A 14,733-nucleotide genomic window follows, 5' to 3' on the forward strand; every position below is an offset into this window, starting at 1 on the left:
AGCTCAAATTATATTGTTAAATAAAAAGATAAAACATTCCAACTAAGTACTATTTTGTCATGGTAATTGAGTTAATTTAGCAAAAGAGTGTCCCTTTTAAAGTGCTATATGTAACTTTTCTTGAGTATCAATTTTGGTTATATAGTCCTCTATTCTTGAAGATAGAACTTCAAGATGGACAATGTGCTCTTTTAATTGTTCTCACCCCACCATAAAAATACAGGCCTATTTTGCTTCAATATTTACAAACAATACAAGGGTTAACAAACCTTTTATGGTTTTAAAGTACATCTAAAACTACTTTTTAGCTCTTGCAAACTGTTATTCCTTGTATCAAGAGCTCGTCAGAGCTAAAAGATAGATTTAGATATAAAAAAAGTCTCAAGAGGTTATGTTTTCATAGTCTTAAACTTTTTTGCCTTTGCTACACCCCCGCCTCCCCCCCACCTTTCAGACACCCACCGCCACACCAAGAGATCAATTCCACAGGAAACACTGTGTGTGTGTATATGTATATATAGATATACATACACATACATGTGCTGCACATAAATACACTTGTACAGAAATACACGCATAAATACACATCCATGTGATTTCAGCATAATTGGAATTGCTTTTCTTATTTTATTGGAGAGGCGTAGTTCTGTTTTTGATATCCTTTTTGATGTTTTAGAGTTGAAGTCTTTCTAAATGTTAAGGGTTAGAATGTATATGTAATGCACCTCTATGACCATCAAATATTGTGTTTGTTTTCAATGCAACCAATCAGCACATTTCAAATGCACAACATGCACACTAAAAATTCTATTTTACTCTGATCAGGGCAATAATTTGGTATGTTGGAATGTCATGTATACACCTTATTGTTTTTGCTAGGATTATCATTAGGGGGCATTGCTAGGATGATTATTCTTCTTCATATTTCTCTTCCACTTCTCCCTTCGTTTTCATCCCTTTCCCATGCTCAAAAACTCAATATTTGACAGGCATGTTTGTTATGGCTGCCAATTCATTCTGCTTGACACACATGCCACTGGCACTGTAGGTGGCACTACAGCACCACCTGCAAAATTGATTTAATATTTTTTTGGCCATGCCGTTGGACGCACATCTACCACCAAAATGTCTGCCACCTCATTTTGAACTTATAAGATCATTAAACCCCTAGTGTCTTATAGATTTTTCACCATTTTCCATTTTTTGAAACACACTTTTTCATACTTCCCCTAGAATGTTTGCCCAATTCTCACCACATTTGGCATGTGTCATGTACAGCATGTCGCTGTGATAAATTGCAAAGGAAATTTTGATGTCTCATAAAATTGCCACTGTAATAATTTAAATTTAGACAAAAATGGCTGTCCATGCCCATGCCGATTGTGGCAGTACTTCAGGGGATGATAGACAGCAATATTGAGGTTGAGCATGCACAGGCTCACAGTGTTATAGAGCAATGTGGCCTGTAGGGGGTGCTTTTGGCAAAATATAAATTTGCATAAGGACCAATTCTTAGAAATTTCACAGGAACCCTTTGACAGCTTCCTTCCAACAGTCCTGACAAGTATATCCCCCTCCAAGATTCTTAAAGATAATCAAATATGAACATGCAAAAATTGTGGAAAAGATATTTGACCACACCTCCTTTACATCCAGCCACTGTTCAAATTTTGGAAATATACAAATTGAAAAGGGACCTATGGAGCTCTCGTGTCTCCCACTTTATGAACCCACTGCCAAAGGTGGCTCTAGAGTACCACATCTAAATTGCAAGATTCACATCATTAATGCAGATGTGCCCTTACATACAACACTTAATCTGGTATGGATGATCTTTGAATAAGGTTTGCAGTCCATGCCAAAATATACTGTAAGTTGCTACGAAAGTGGCTGCAACTGGCTGAACAATAAGGACTTTTCTGATAGATCTGAGTTCACATACAGATGTCACTCAGAGCTCCCCTCTTCAGCCCCCCGCCCTGCACATTCACACTCTGACAGTAGCTGTAAGCAGGCTATAGAACCCCCCTCCTCCCCCCACCTTCCTGAGCCTTAATATCTACATTCAAGTACAAGTATAATGGCCTTGTAAATTATTTCATCAATCATTTCAAGAACTACTTTGGACTTTTTCAGGTAAAGAGCATTCCTGAGCCCTGGAATACATTAAAAAAAAACAATATTGACATTTCTATAATCGTTAGATTATGACATTTCATTAAACACTTCCATGTAAAGACGATGTCCTTAAAAAAACTGATATAATGGAAGCTGTCCTTGTGAAGAAAAATGACACTCTGCTACCGCCTATTGTTAGAACCCCGCAAGCATTTTTCTCTGGCTGGCAGAACCTCTCCTGCAGAGGCAAATGCGTCAAAGGAAACCATAAAACACTGTATGTATCAATCTGTGGATCAGTGGATAGGTTTGTGTGCTGGGTAACTTAACATATTGTTGGGCAGAGAAAATTATCTCTGTTGAATAACCAGGCGGAACGAGGTATATAAAAAAATTGGATTTATTTCTGCAGAAAGAGTCCAGTACCTACACACAACGTGGTGGGTAAGTCCGAACTGAAGAAAGCAGGGGCAGTCCCTGCTTTTATAAACAGTGTTTTCACAATAACATGCATAATTCTCCTATCTGATTGGTACATGGTTAATACTTAAGCATATAGTAAGATTTAACAAAGTAAATGATTGGCTGTGTCTAATCATATAGCATGAATACTAATTAAGTACCAGGTGACCGCTTTGTCTAAACAGGCTTTAAATCAGAAGTAATTGTTTAGTCTTATCTATCAGTTGCTTTCAGGGTCCTGGGCAGCACCACAGCCAATTCCTCCCTGTCGTGCAGGTTGGCAGTGTTACCATTTAACAAAGGTTAGTTTGTGTTATTGGTTAGTGACACGCTATTCTGTGTTACTTGGTTATTTTGTTATATCAGTCTCATAAAAAATTAAAGTTTAACAACATAAACTACAAGGTCAGGGAATTTTCTATTCCCGACCAACATATGCAGTTTACGCACAACAAACAAAACACAACAAACAGCAGTAAAATAACCTAAACGGGTATTTCAAATTTTACTCTACGCTGTACTTTGTCGAATATGCAGTGGTGGACAGTAACGAAGTACATGTACTTCATTACTGTACTTAAGTACCTTTTTCAAGTATCTGTATTTTACTGAAGTGTTTCCATTTTGGGAGACTTTTTACTTTCACTCCACTACATTTCAAACAAAATATCCTACTTTTTACTTCACTACTTTTGTGCAATATCTGTCTGTTACTCGTTACTTTGATGTGGAGAAAATGGATTGTCTAAAAGATCCTATAGAATAATATGACATCACTTTCATACTGAAGCCTACCAATCAAGGCTCAGTGCGCATTTCGATCGGCTCATTACACTTTGAACCAAAGACGTTAGCTAGGTGGGAAGGCGAGTAGAGACAGTCGATTTGGAACACAGAGAGACAGCTTAACAGTCCAAGTAGGCTACATCTTAAAACAGTATATCAGCTCTGTCCATCAGCAAACATAATGGCTCAGCCATGCTCAGATTTTCTCAAGAATAATAGTATTTTCCAAGAAACAATGAAAGTCATCGATAAAATTTCGCTAGATGCAGTGTCTTTTACCTACGAGTTGGGGTGATAAAGCGTTGCTTTCACTGCTACCACAGGCTGAGTGCCTAATGCAGCTATAATGAGACAAAACTTTCGAATATGCTGGGATATAAAACGGTATTACAAAAGTAAAATTAGACACATTATACATTGTTAGAAAGCTTATTCTGTCACCTATGGGATCGATTAACTGTAGATCAAGCCAGATTGTACTACAAAGGACGACAACACCGAAAGCAACATGTGTGGTATTACAAGCTGACGTCCTTTTCTGGAGTAATACCAGACCAGAAGCTGCTGCACACGTGTTATTGCCCTTTTTAGTACAGTCTGGCTTGATTGAGAATTCATTTATTCAGTAGGTGAGAGTATAAGCTTTCTAACCATGTATATAACGTCTAATTTTGGTTTTGGAATATCGTTTTATAGGTCACCCGATCATCATCGCATTCACTCTGTTTGCAGTCAAAAACGCTGCACCTGACGAAACATTGTCAACGATTTTTCATGATTTCTTGGGAAATACTGTTATTTTTGAGGACTTCTGGGTATGCCTAAGCCATATGTTTGTTGATATACCTAGCTGACATCGTTTTCATTTGTAATTTTTCATTTGGAATAGCATTTTTATCGCATTCACTTCCGCATTAAGCTATGACCTGTTTCCTGTGCTATATCCTTTCTGGTGGCTAAGTCGCCAGGAAACCTCAATGTATTTTGATATTTGATAGTGTAATATTGGAATTGATGGTGCCTTTCTTCCATTTTTTAAAAATTAAACTGAATTTTATTTATACCATAGTTTTCACTCTTACGTACAGTATGTTAGGAGGTGAACAATTTAGTTTGCCTACTGTATTTTAAAATTGTTTGTCATGTCAGCAACCCCTGACAAACATAACCATACTAAATAATAGTACTTTTTTCTTTTGATACTTAAGTATTTTTAAAAGCAGGAACTTTTGTTCTTCGACTCAAACTGAAATTTGAATTGAAGACTTCTACTTTTAGTGGAGTAATATTTAGCAAGGGTATCTGTACTTTCACTCAAGTACAGGATGTGTACTTCGTTCACCACTGCAAATATGCGTTTCAATACTTAACGGTGATAGTAAGGGACGCCAGGCCTTAATTTCGTTAGGTGATGCTCATTCAGCTGGTCCCAGGGGTCCGTGGCAGGTGCGCAGAGATGTGGGAAACTTCTTCTGTGAAGTCGGGGTCACGACAGGTTCCAGTCAAGACAACGGATGTGCACAAATCTTCCACTTGGGCCCGACTGCAAGGGAGATACGGAGGAAAAGTATGCACATACGTGTTCCTTAAACAGCTGTAAATGGTAAATAAACCGGCTTGGTTTATTTCCTGGACGGTGACAGGCCAACTGAGGCATGTCTCCAGCGAGGTGCGAATTTGGAAGCGCAGCAAAGGCCGGTGATGTCCTTAAGGTTATGCGTGTCTGGTCGGTTAGGCAATGCCTTACCTCAGAGCAAAGTTGTGAAGTTCTTTGGTGACTTTTATGCTCAAAAGTCACTGATGCGATGGAACCCCATGTGTGAGTCCTGTAATGTGACTGGTTTATTATTTTGGCCACGCAAACGTTTGATTGGCGTACGGTATTGGAGCAGTCAATGAAACATGGACAGATAGACCATTGATCACTGTGTTAATCTTTAAACTTGTTTAATCTGGCTCCCCATTACTCCAAAAAGGGGGTGTTCCTTGCCACGAGCTGATACTTAATTGATTGCGCACAGAGTTTATTGCAGGGTCACAAGAGGAAGGGGACAGTTAATGATGAACCTGACTCAGCAGAGTCAGTCCTGTGGTCTGTGAGCCAGTAGCCTCGCAAGCCAGTCTCTTTTTTCACTTCGTTCAACAGAGCCTGGCCGATGCCTTGACGTTCTAGGCATAAACGAAGGAGGCTTCCTTCCCGGCATAGTTGTATTTTCCCAACCCATCAGAGTGCAGAGGGGCAGTGCTCCAAATGTGGTGATGATTTTGGCCAGGCATGGTCTGAAACTTGCACTGGAAAAACATTACCGGAGGCAAACTTTTCCACAGACCTGCATCATTTCGCCACGGTAGGCCACGCTTGAAAAATTAAGCAAGCGAGTACATCTCTGTTCAATAGCAGCATATCCAAACACACGTTCAACAAAGTCATGCCATGTGTTTTTAGCAGTTAATTTGGGTTAGCTCGATAGATTTGTCCATTTCGCTGGTGTGTTTCAGTCGGGACTTAGATTTCAGCACACATGGAGCAGAGGGAGTGTCGGGGGGGGGGGGGAGAGAACCAGCACACTGAAACAGACAGTTCGATTAACCAATAGGGAAGTCGCTGCTGGCTACCAGCGACAGGTGACTCCTCCATTTTGCCTTGAAAAGTACATGCGTTCGTCCAGACTAGTGAGCCAGAGGCCCCAAAGTTCCTGTGTATAGTTAAACATTGTTACAACTCAATAACTTTGGCTATATATCCCAACATCCTGTTGGCCTTTTTTTTTTTTTTTACTGCTACAGCACAGAGCTTAGAACCTGAAAGACTTTGATCAACCATTACTCCAGTCTTTTTCAAATTTAGCACGTTCCCATTTTGTTCCTCTCATAAAGTAATCCTGCCTAATGTTTTTATTTTCCACTTGCAGAACTATACATTTGGCTATACTGAACACTGGGGCTCCCAGACATCTGCAAAATTTGGTACCCACATGACTCTCCATTTTGCCTTGTCAAAGTCATGTATAACTATGAGGTCCCAGACAAATTTCCTGTGTTACTAACTTGACACTCATTCCTTGCTATATATCCCTCCTTGGCCTTTTTTACTCTGCACAGGCTTAGAACCTGAAAGACTTTGATCAACCATTACGAATCCACTCTGAAATACGTCCTGTAATTCCTACTGTCTTGATTTTGCTAACAAGACTCTCATATGGTACCTTATCAAATGCTTTTGGAAAGTTTATAACATCATAAGCCTTGTAATAACACTTGGTAGTTTCTTCAAAGAACACAAGACAGTTTGACAGACATGACAAAAACCATTCTGGTTCTCCCTTTTGATGTTGTTATTTTCATATATTTTTATAGAAGTAGACGATATGTAATGCATATGGAAGTTGATAATATTAGCCCTCTGTTGGTGAATATTAAGTCTTTGTTCCTTGTTGTCATTTCTACAGCCAAGTTCTGTGGGGATCCTGGTGTCCCTGCCCGAGGCATAAGAGAGGGTCGCAGTTTCATCTACCAGTCAGAAGTCTCTTTCAGCTGCAGTGCCCCCTACATTCCAGTGGGATCTACTATACGTATCTGCCAGGCTGATGGTTCCTGGAGTGGATTCCAGCCACGATGTATAGGTACGGCAATACACCTGCAATTTACATGTTGTTTCTGAATTAGATGTTTCTTTACAGCACTGCATATCCCCCTGAAATGACAAGAAATTCATAACGTAATGTGTGAATGTGTGTATGTAACAGCATTTTAAGTGTGGTGGTTCAGTTGGAGTGTAGCTTTACCAGGGTACATCTTAGAACATAAGAAACTATCAGGGTCCAGATTTTGTAGCAGGGACGAAAACAAGTTTATCTGACTACATTCATTTCAAGACTAGTAATGTGGATGTTTGTGTGAATACAGGTTTGAATATACATGCATTGACTGGGGTGTCTATCTATGCTACTAGCATTCAGTGTTCTCTTGACACTAAGACCTTCTATCCTAGGAGGTAAATGTATTACTCATCCGGGAATATATTAAAAATATGTCTGCCACGACTGTTGTGGGTGCAGCGTATATTAATGGGATACGGTAAATGTCAAAAAGTTTGATGGACTGAAAACCTGCCCCCTGTCCCGCCCCATTTTTTACGAGGTTACTTGAGTTCAACCCCCGCTAGGGTTGGGTCGGTTTCTGGTTTTGCCAGTCCGATCCGGTCCACGAGCTTAAACCGGTTTGATTTTTTGCGAACCGACTGAACTGGAATTTGTCATTGAGACGTTCTGGCAAATTAAAAAGTAGCCTACATCAGAAACCTGTGCCGACGGCGCTAAAATCCAACTTGTCATATTGCTTATTACTAATGACAACGTGATTAACATAATATTATGTTTGTTTATAAACAGAGCCACTAGTGTCTGAAGCAAAAAAAAAAAAAAAAGATTGACAGGCCGTGCACAATTTAGTGCCGAGGCTGGCAACAAGGAGATCAAATTTCAGTAAACCAATCAAATGTGGGGGGAAGACAATGCGCACGGTGTGTTGTTAACTAGAATGTTTGTGTGTTTTTTGGGGTGACGAGACGAGACATGGCAGAGTTTTGTGTCAAAGAAAACGAAAACTGCACCAATATGGCAACATTTTGGATTTGAAGCCGACGAAAGAGTACACTCTAATTCATGGGCTCTCATTATGTTCTGTCATGCCTATTTTGATGCGGGCTGCTAAAATGATCCGGGTGATGCAATGACATTCTAAAACAATTGTTATACCCATTGTGCCATACTTAAAGTTTTGTTGCAGCCATAGACCGTAGCGTCCGTTGCTATGCAGGTGCAGCCAGCCTTGCTACATTCTTTGGCGATAAAGATTCTAAGACAACTCAGCAATTTCTCTGGTTTAATAAGTTATTTTCCAGCCTGAAATGCAGTTGTATTAGTAAATGGCTACACATGTCATCTAACTTGCAAGTATTTAGCTATCTACCTGGATATGAATTAAATGTATTAACAGAAAATAATAATAAATGCAATTTTATCCACAGAAATGACTATACAAAAAGGCAAAATAAATGTTGTGGTTGCGATCGCCATCGTAGACATCAGAAGGAAATGTCACTGACAAAAATTTAAAAAGTTTGCTCTCTTTGCAGTGGTTTGAGCTGGACACGAGCTGTAAGAGTGGAATAAGCCCCCGAAGTGAAGCACAACACTGCCTACAGATCGTAGATGAGATCGCTGTGAGGTTGATTTCCGGCGTAGAGGATTTCCGCTGCATGCTCCCATATTCCTGAAAATGCTGCAGCGGTGGCTAGCTAGCTATAAGTGCATACCGCCATATGAGTGCTGTGTGCGGTGGCAATCGCGACCACAACTTTTATTTTGCCTTTTTGTATCGTCATTTCCATGGATAAAATCGCATTTATTATTATTATTTTCTATTAAAAACATTTAATTCATATCCAGGGAGATAGCCAAGCGTAGCACATGCGTTGATTTGGTTTATATTTTATTTTAATGGAAATGTTCATTTTAAAAATTCAAAGAATCCATGAGGGAAGTGTTGAAGATCTTTGTGCTTTTTAAACGTGTTTGAAAAGGGGAGTTTTGTGTAAAAGTGCTTAAGCAACTTAAAACATTGTATTCTTTTGAAACACCATCCACCACCAAATAGTCTACACGAGCAAGCAAATAAATGCATTAATAGGGTTACATGCTTTAAAAATGTTTAAAACGGGGGCGCTGTTGAGCATGCTTAGGGAGTAGATGCGTCTACCACAGCTCCTGCAAAATTCCAATAAATTCATATATTGTGAACCTCGTAATTACTCGGACTTTGATATAAAGCACATTAAGTGATCTGTGACTACCTCTACAATGTCACATAAGCCTTCTAAAGAGCAAAGAGAGAGTAGGTCGTCGAGAAACACCACCTCAAATTCCACGGCTAACTCAGAAGCAGATGCTAATGCCCAAAACATTGAAGCGCTAGCAATTGGCGCTATACAAGCCTCAATCGACTCGTTTCGTTAGGAAAACCGGGTGTCTATTGCTTCTCTGTACTTGACACTGAGTATATATGGCCATAGAATTACAGATGTGGAGGATGGACTGAAAGAGTTTGATAAAAGACTGAGCAGTGTGGAATTAAGTATCGCTGGCTAAAGAGAATGGTGTGTTGCGAGAGAAGGTGACATACTTGGAGAACTATACCAGACTATACACAGAGGGACCACGGACAACGGAGTTTATCACCAGTCTACTTTTCGAGGTGCTTGGGGACGAAAGTTTTGGGAGATCGCCCTTTGTGGACAGAGCCCATAGAAATTCAGCCCCAAAACCAAGAGAAGGCAAGAACAAATCACGGCCATTCATAGTAAAGCTACATCACTTTCACTATAATAATAGGCTCAATCACCATTGTGTTACCTAATTCGGCGACAGATAGTGACTTAACACACATTTATTTTAACCCTCTAGGGTCTAAGGGTAAAATGAGGCACACTGGTGATTGTGCGATGCTCTGACATTTGTGTAAATTTCATCAACTTTATATACAGTGATTCCAAAGTGTTTCATATCTTTGTTTTTAGCACAGACTCAACTACAATAATATGGCAGCAGTAAGTAGGTCATAATCATGTGTGGATTGTAAACCGCTCTAAAAACACACAAACTGTAAACAGTAGTTTTGAACATGCACAGGAATGTTGTAATAAAGCACACTGAACAATTGTGACTAAGACTTTTGGTCACTGAAATGTGTTCATCAAGGTCTTGGGTATCAAAAGATTTTAGCAAATCCAATGAGAAATATAAAGTACATTGCTAAAAGTTAGTGTTGTGACTACTGTTTTTCAACACCAGGTGAGAATGGGAGGGCAAATGGCCTTTCTGTAATGAATATGCATTGGGTAGGACGACCTGCCAGCTAAGTAGGCTATTCACACCTGGCCGCATGCCTCCCCACCACTAAGACAAAGACTCAGTGAGCCATTTAGAAGACAGAAACAAAGACATCTTTTGATTTTCAGAACATTTATTGAAGAAAACTATACGCATGGAAGATGAGATGAGACTGGTGTACTCTTGCAACGCTTGCGTGGCCTCTTAGCTAGTGGTGAACTAGGCCGTGTTTCCTGATCAGCATCTCTGTAAATATGATAAAAACAAAATTGTTAGGAAATGTGACATCAAATCAAACTTTATTTATATAGCACATTTCCTTCAACAGGTGAAAATTAAATGTGCTTTACAAAAAAGGGACAAACCACTAATGAAAACAAAACTTAGGAAATGTGACATGGTTACATCATATACAAACAAAGAACCAAACAAACACAACCAGATGCAGAGAGGTAGCCTATACAGCCTACAGCCTACAGCTACCAAAAACGGTCATTAAAGGTTTGGTTGATAACGATGCCTTTACAGGGGTTTACGACAAGAACCCGTTTAATTTCCAACACTATAATGCAGAGATTGTGGCAATGTATGTGGACGGCCAGCAGTTTCTGGCCAAGCCATTTCAACCAAATTATAACAACAGTAGCGCAATTCAAGAGTATTATAGCCTGATCCTCACTTGACATTTGAAGGTCCAGACCTTGTTAATAAATCGTCAAGAATATACAAGCGGTTACACACTTTATGCTTTCAATCTAGCCCCTGATGAAGGTTGCGGTCAGCATCTATACCTGATCAAGACAGGAAACATGCAACTGGAGATGAGATTCAGAAACCCTCTACCCAGAACAGTAAATTTGGTTGTTTATGCATGTTTCGACAACATCATTGAAGTGAACCAAAGAAGGAACGTGCTATATGACTATTATTAATCATGAACACCAGAGAACTAACTGCGGTTTTGAGTAACAACCCATATACAGGAAAAGATTTTAAAGGGGTGGTGGTCTGCGAGGAGCTACAGGATAACAAACTGCATAGTTTCCCTGCTTTGTACGTTACATTACATTACAGGCATTTGGCAGACGCTCTTATCCAGAGCTCTTATACATTGTGAATACACACCCCCGAAATAAACCTGGAGAACACTTGCTAGCTCAGTATATGTGTGTGGATGAAATGGGTGAATTCTTTGACTCCTATGGAAACCCTCCAGACTATGGTTATTTCCCAGACAGTATCAATAATTTGAACTGCGATCGGAGTGTTTACAACACTGTACAAGTGCAAGACCCGCTCAGCGCAACGTGTGGCCAGCGTTGTGTATTTTACCACAGGGCCAAAGGAACCCCTTTTAGCAGAATTATATCATTATACTCTGATAATTTAAAAATGAATGATGCAATAGTTTCAAAATATGTATATACCTGGATAAATGTGTGAAAAATATGCTATCATGTATACAGATAGTAAACTCTTTTAAAACCTTTAAAAAAATGTCATACTTGCAAGTAAAGAGACAAAAGCTCCAAAGTAAAATTTAGTGTAATTTTATTAAAACAAATAAACATGAATCAAAATGACATTTTTTGTCACAGCGTATCATTTATACTAGCCATGGTAAAAATCTAGCTATGTTAAACGATCTAAAACTGGGGTTGAAATAACAGGCTCTGGGATTTCATAGGCTTCTAGACTGTCTTCTTTCTTGAGTTTTCAGCAGTATCCTGCTTGCTATTGATGCCTTTTGTAATTTTTTGTGCAATCTTATCGTGCTGCCTACATCTTGATTAGGTATGACAGAAAGAGGCATATTAATTGTAGCTAAAACCTCAATAAATGTTTGCCACTCCAGGAGTCGTCTATCAGCAGCAACCTTGTGATGCGCTGCAATGTGAACATATGCGAACCGCTTACAGCTTTTACCCTTGAAAACAAACTCTCCTTTGTCGTTCCAAGTTGCAACATTTCCGGATTTAGACATTTTGTCTAAGACGTAGGTGGCATTTTTTTTGCTTCTAGATGGAACACTTTGTATAACATTTTGAACCAGTGTGGTATCTTCAGTATTGGTAACACCACTGGAGGGTGTTTGACCATCTTTGGCTTCTGATTCTGGACCCCCATCAGTTGGAAATGATAATGTTAATCGATCTGTTTCTTTTTCACCTTGCTTGGCAAGAGCTATGAATCTTTGTAAAACAGGCGTGTACAGCTTTGCCTTCTCATGAGGACCTACATCAGTCCTTGATAAGAGTTGCATATGGTTTGATCCAATTCATTTTCAACAGTTTGGCATATTGGCTCTGGTGTATAAGTGAGATTCTTTAATTTATCAAGTTGTTTTTGAGGTACTAGATACATCTTTTGAGCATCCTCCATGGTTTAACCACTGCATGATGTGAGAAAGGGTATTGCAACACTCAGCAGAGGTAGAAGGAATCCCCCCTTTTGATTAATGACTAGTTTAATCCTCGACCGTTGTTTCCTTAATTTTTTCAGCTGAGTATCCGTTAGGGGTATATTGCCGCGTAAAACATTGACAGCTATTTCACAAATTGTGTTTATGAGTTCCGGAGAAGCCGTCTGTAAAATAGCGTGTCTTTGCTGTGCATTGCCTTCAAATAGAGCCTTTAAAAGCGGCCAGTACCGTTTAATATGTGCCAGCCACCCTGGAGGGTACAAACCACTTCTGAGGCAAAACTGAGCTTTTAAGTCCACCAAAAGATAACCGTAAGGGTTTCTGGTGGCATCTTCAAAAGATTTAAGGAAAAACTTTGAATGTCTAGAAAACATTTGCCAAGCTAAAACATTAACCTGCATTTTATCTTGAGAATTTTTGAACAGAACAATATAGTTTGCATTAAGGTTAATTGTGCGACTCTTTTTACCCTGAGAAAAAAGGTTTTGTACTAGATATATAATGCTTAAATTTCTGTGGTGCCAGGGCTCACGCTGCTCCTGGAGTAGTACAGGGTTTCACACATACACACTAGTGATGCGCGGATCGGCTCTGATGTTTTTCCAATTTAGATATCCGCACCCCTACGACGGAGTATTAGGGCCACATTGAGGGGGAATAAAATCTGAGATTTCGAGAATAAGGTCATAATATTACAAGAATAAAGTCGTAATTTGGAAATAAAGTGAGAATAAAGTCATAATTTAATGAGAATAATATAATGTCATAATATTTCAAGGAAAAAAGTTGTAATATTACGAGAAGAAATCATAATATTACGTGAATAAAATAATTAAATTTCGAGGAAAAAAACATAATTTTTAGGAAAATATATTACCAGCAACCAACAAAACAGGCGAGAGGACAGTCTAATGGCAGCCTGAGCCTGCAATTTCCTCCAAGTCCGTGTGGTTCTTTTTTCGGAATAGAAAAGTTTCTCGCACAATCTTTTCAAAGTCCTGTTATTTATGATAATGTGGTGCTGATGTGCCAAAAGAAACCTATACTAAAGTATAACTTCACAAGATGCTCCACGTTCCTCATTTTAACGCAGGCAGCAGGCTGCTCTTCTGATATTTCCCCACATAGCCTAAAATTACGACTTTATTCTCATAATATTATTACTTTATTCTCGTAATATTACAACATTATTCTCGTAATATTACGACCTTATTCTCGAAATCTCCGATTTTTTCCCCTCAATGTGGCCCTAATACCCAATCATACTTCGTTATTTCTCATTATTTCAAAGATGTTGCATATGACATACCCAGCACTTGACTCGTCATGGTTAAGTATTTCACTAAATCGCTCCCACACGGAACTTTTCTGCCCTTCCTTTTTTTAAAATTCTCCTTTTTTAATTTTCTCTCGGATATTTGCCTCAATTGCTGCTTAAGACAAATGGATGTCGCAATTGGCACAATGAGAGTCTAGTCAGCTAATTTGTGCCTGACGAAAAATGGAGCTTAAATATGTTCACAGTTGTAAGTAAAAAAGGACCTCTCACGAATGTGATGAAAATGTACAAAGTTTATTTCCAATACCGGCAGTGACAAAGCGCACAAATGACACTTTGGATTCAGCAGAGTCCGACTGAACTACGAACCTTTTCAGAGGCTGCTTCTTATTTGTTTTCAAAGCTTTAAATGTTGTATACATATACTAAGAAGGATGTAGTCAGTTTTGTAACACCTATCAATTAGGCCGTAGTGTATTGGCCGTCCTGTTGTGATTGAATTAGCACGTCTGTTGACTTGGCTGGTTCCCAATCTCTCACTCCCTGTCGCTATTCTACCATTGTACCAACTGTATTGTGATAATGATAAGATCAAGGGAATGTGTGGCCAGCAGACATATTGGCATCAGAGACAGATTTCTTACACATTTTAGAGAATGTAATTAGTATTCCTCATTAATGATGTATTATTTCACCCATCCGCTTTTAATCAGAATGTTAATTTTTATGACTCAGCCCACCCGATCAGCGGATTAACAGCGGACATAACTGCGATC

General features: G+C 39.1%; 1 protein-coding gene across 6 annotated transcripts in view; it reads left to right on the top strand.

Annotated features, from left to right (window-relative positions):
- The window catches only part of csmd3b (CUB and Sushi multiple domains 3b), a 919,486-nt gene that overhangs the window by 839,318 nt on the left and 65,435 nt on the right, over positions 1–14,733 (top strand). For all 6 annotated transcript variants that reach the window (XM_064348440.1, XM_064348441.1, XM_064348442.1 and 3 more), the window contains one exon: positions 6,816–6,989. In XM_064348440.1, the coding sequence (XP_064204510.1) occupies positions 6,816–6,989 (174 nt within the window). The remainder of the gene's footprint in view (positions 1–6,815; positions 6,990–14,733) is intronic.

This window comes from Anguilla rostrata, chromosome 8, assembly GCF_018555375.3.
Source record: "Anguilla rostrata isolate EN2019 chromosome 8, ASM1855537v3, whole genome shotgun sequence".
In the NCBI taxonomy this organism is placed as follows: domain Eukaryota; kingdom Metazoa; phylum Chordata; class Actinopteri; order Anguilliformes; family Anguillidae; genus Anguilla; species Anguilla rostrata.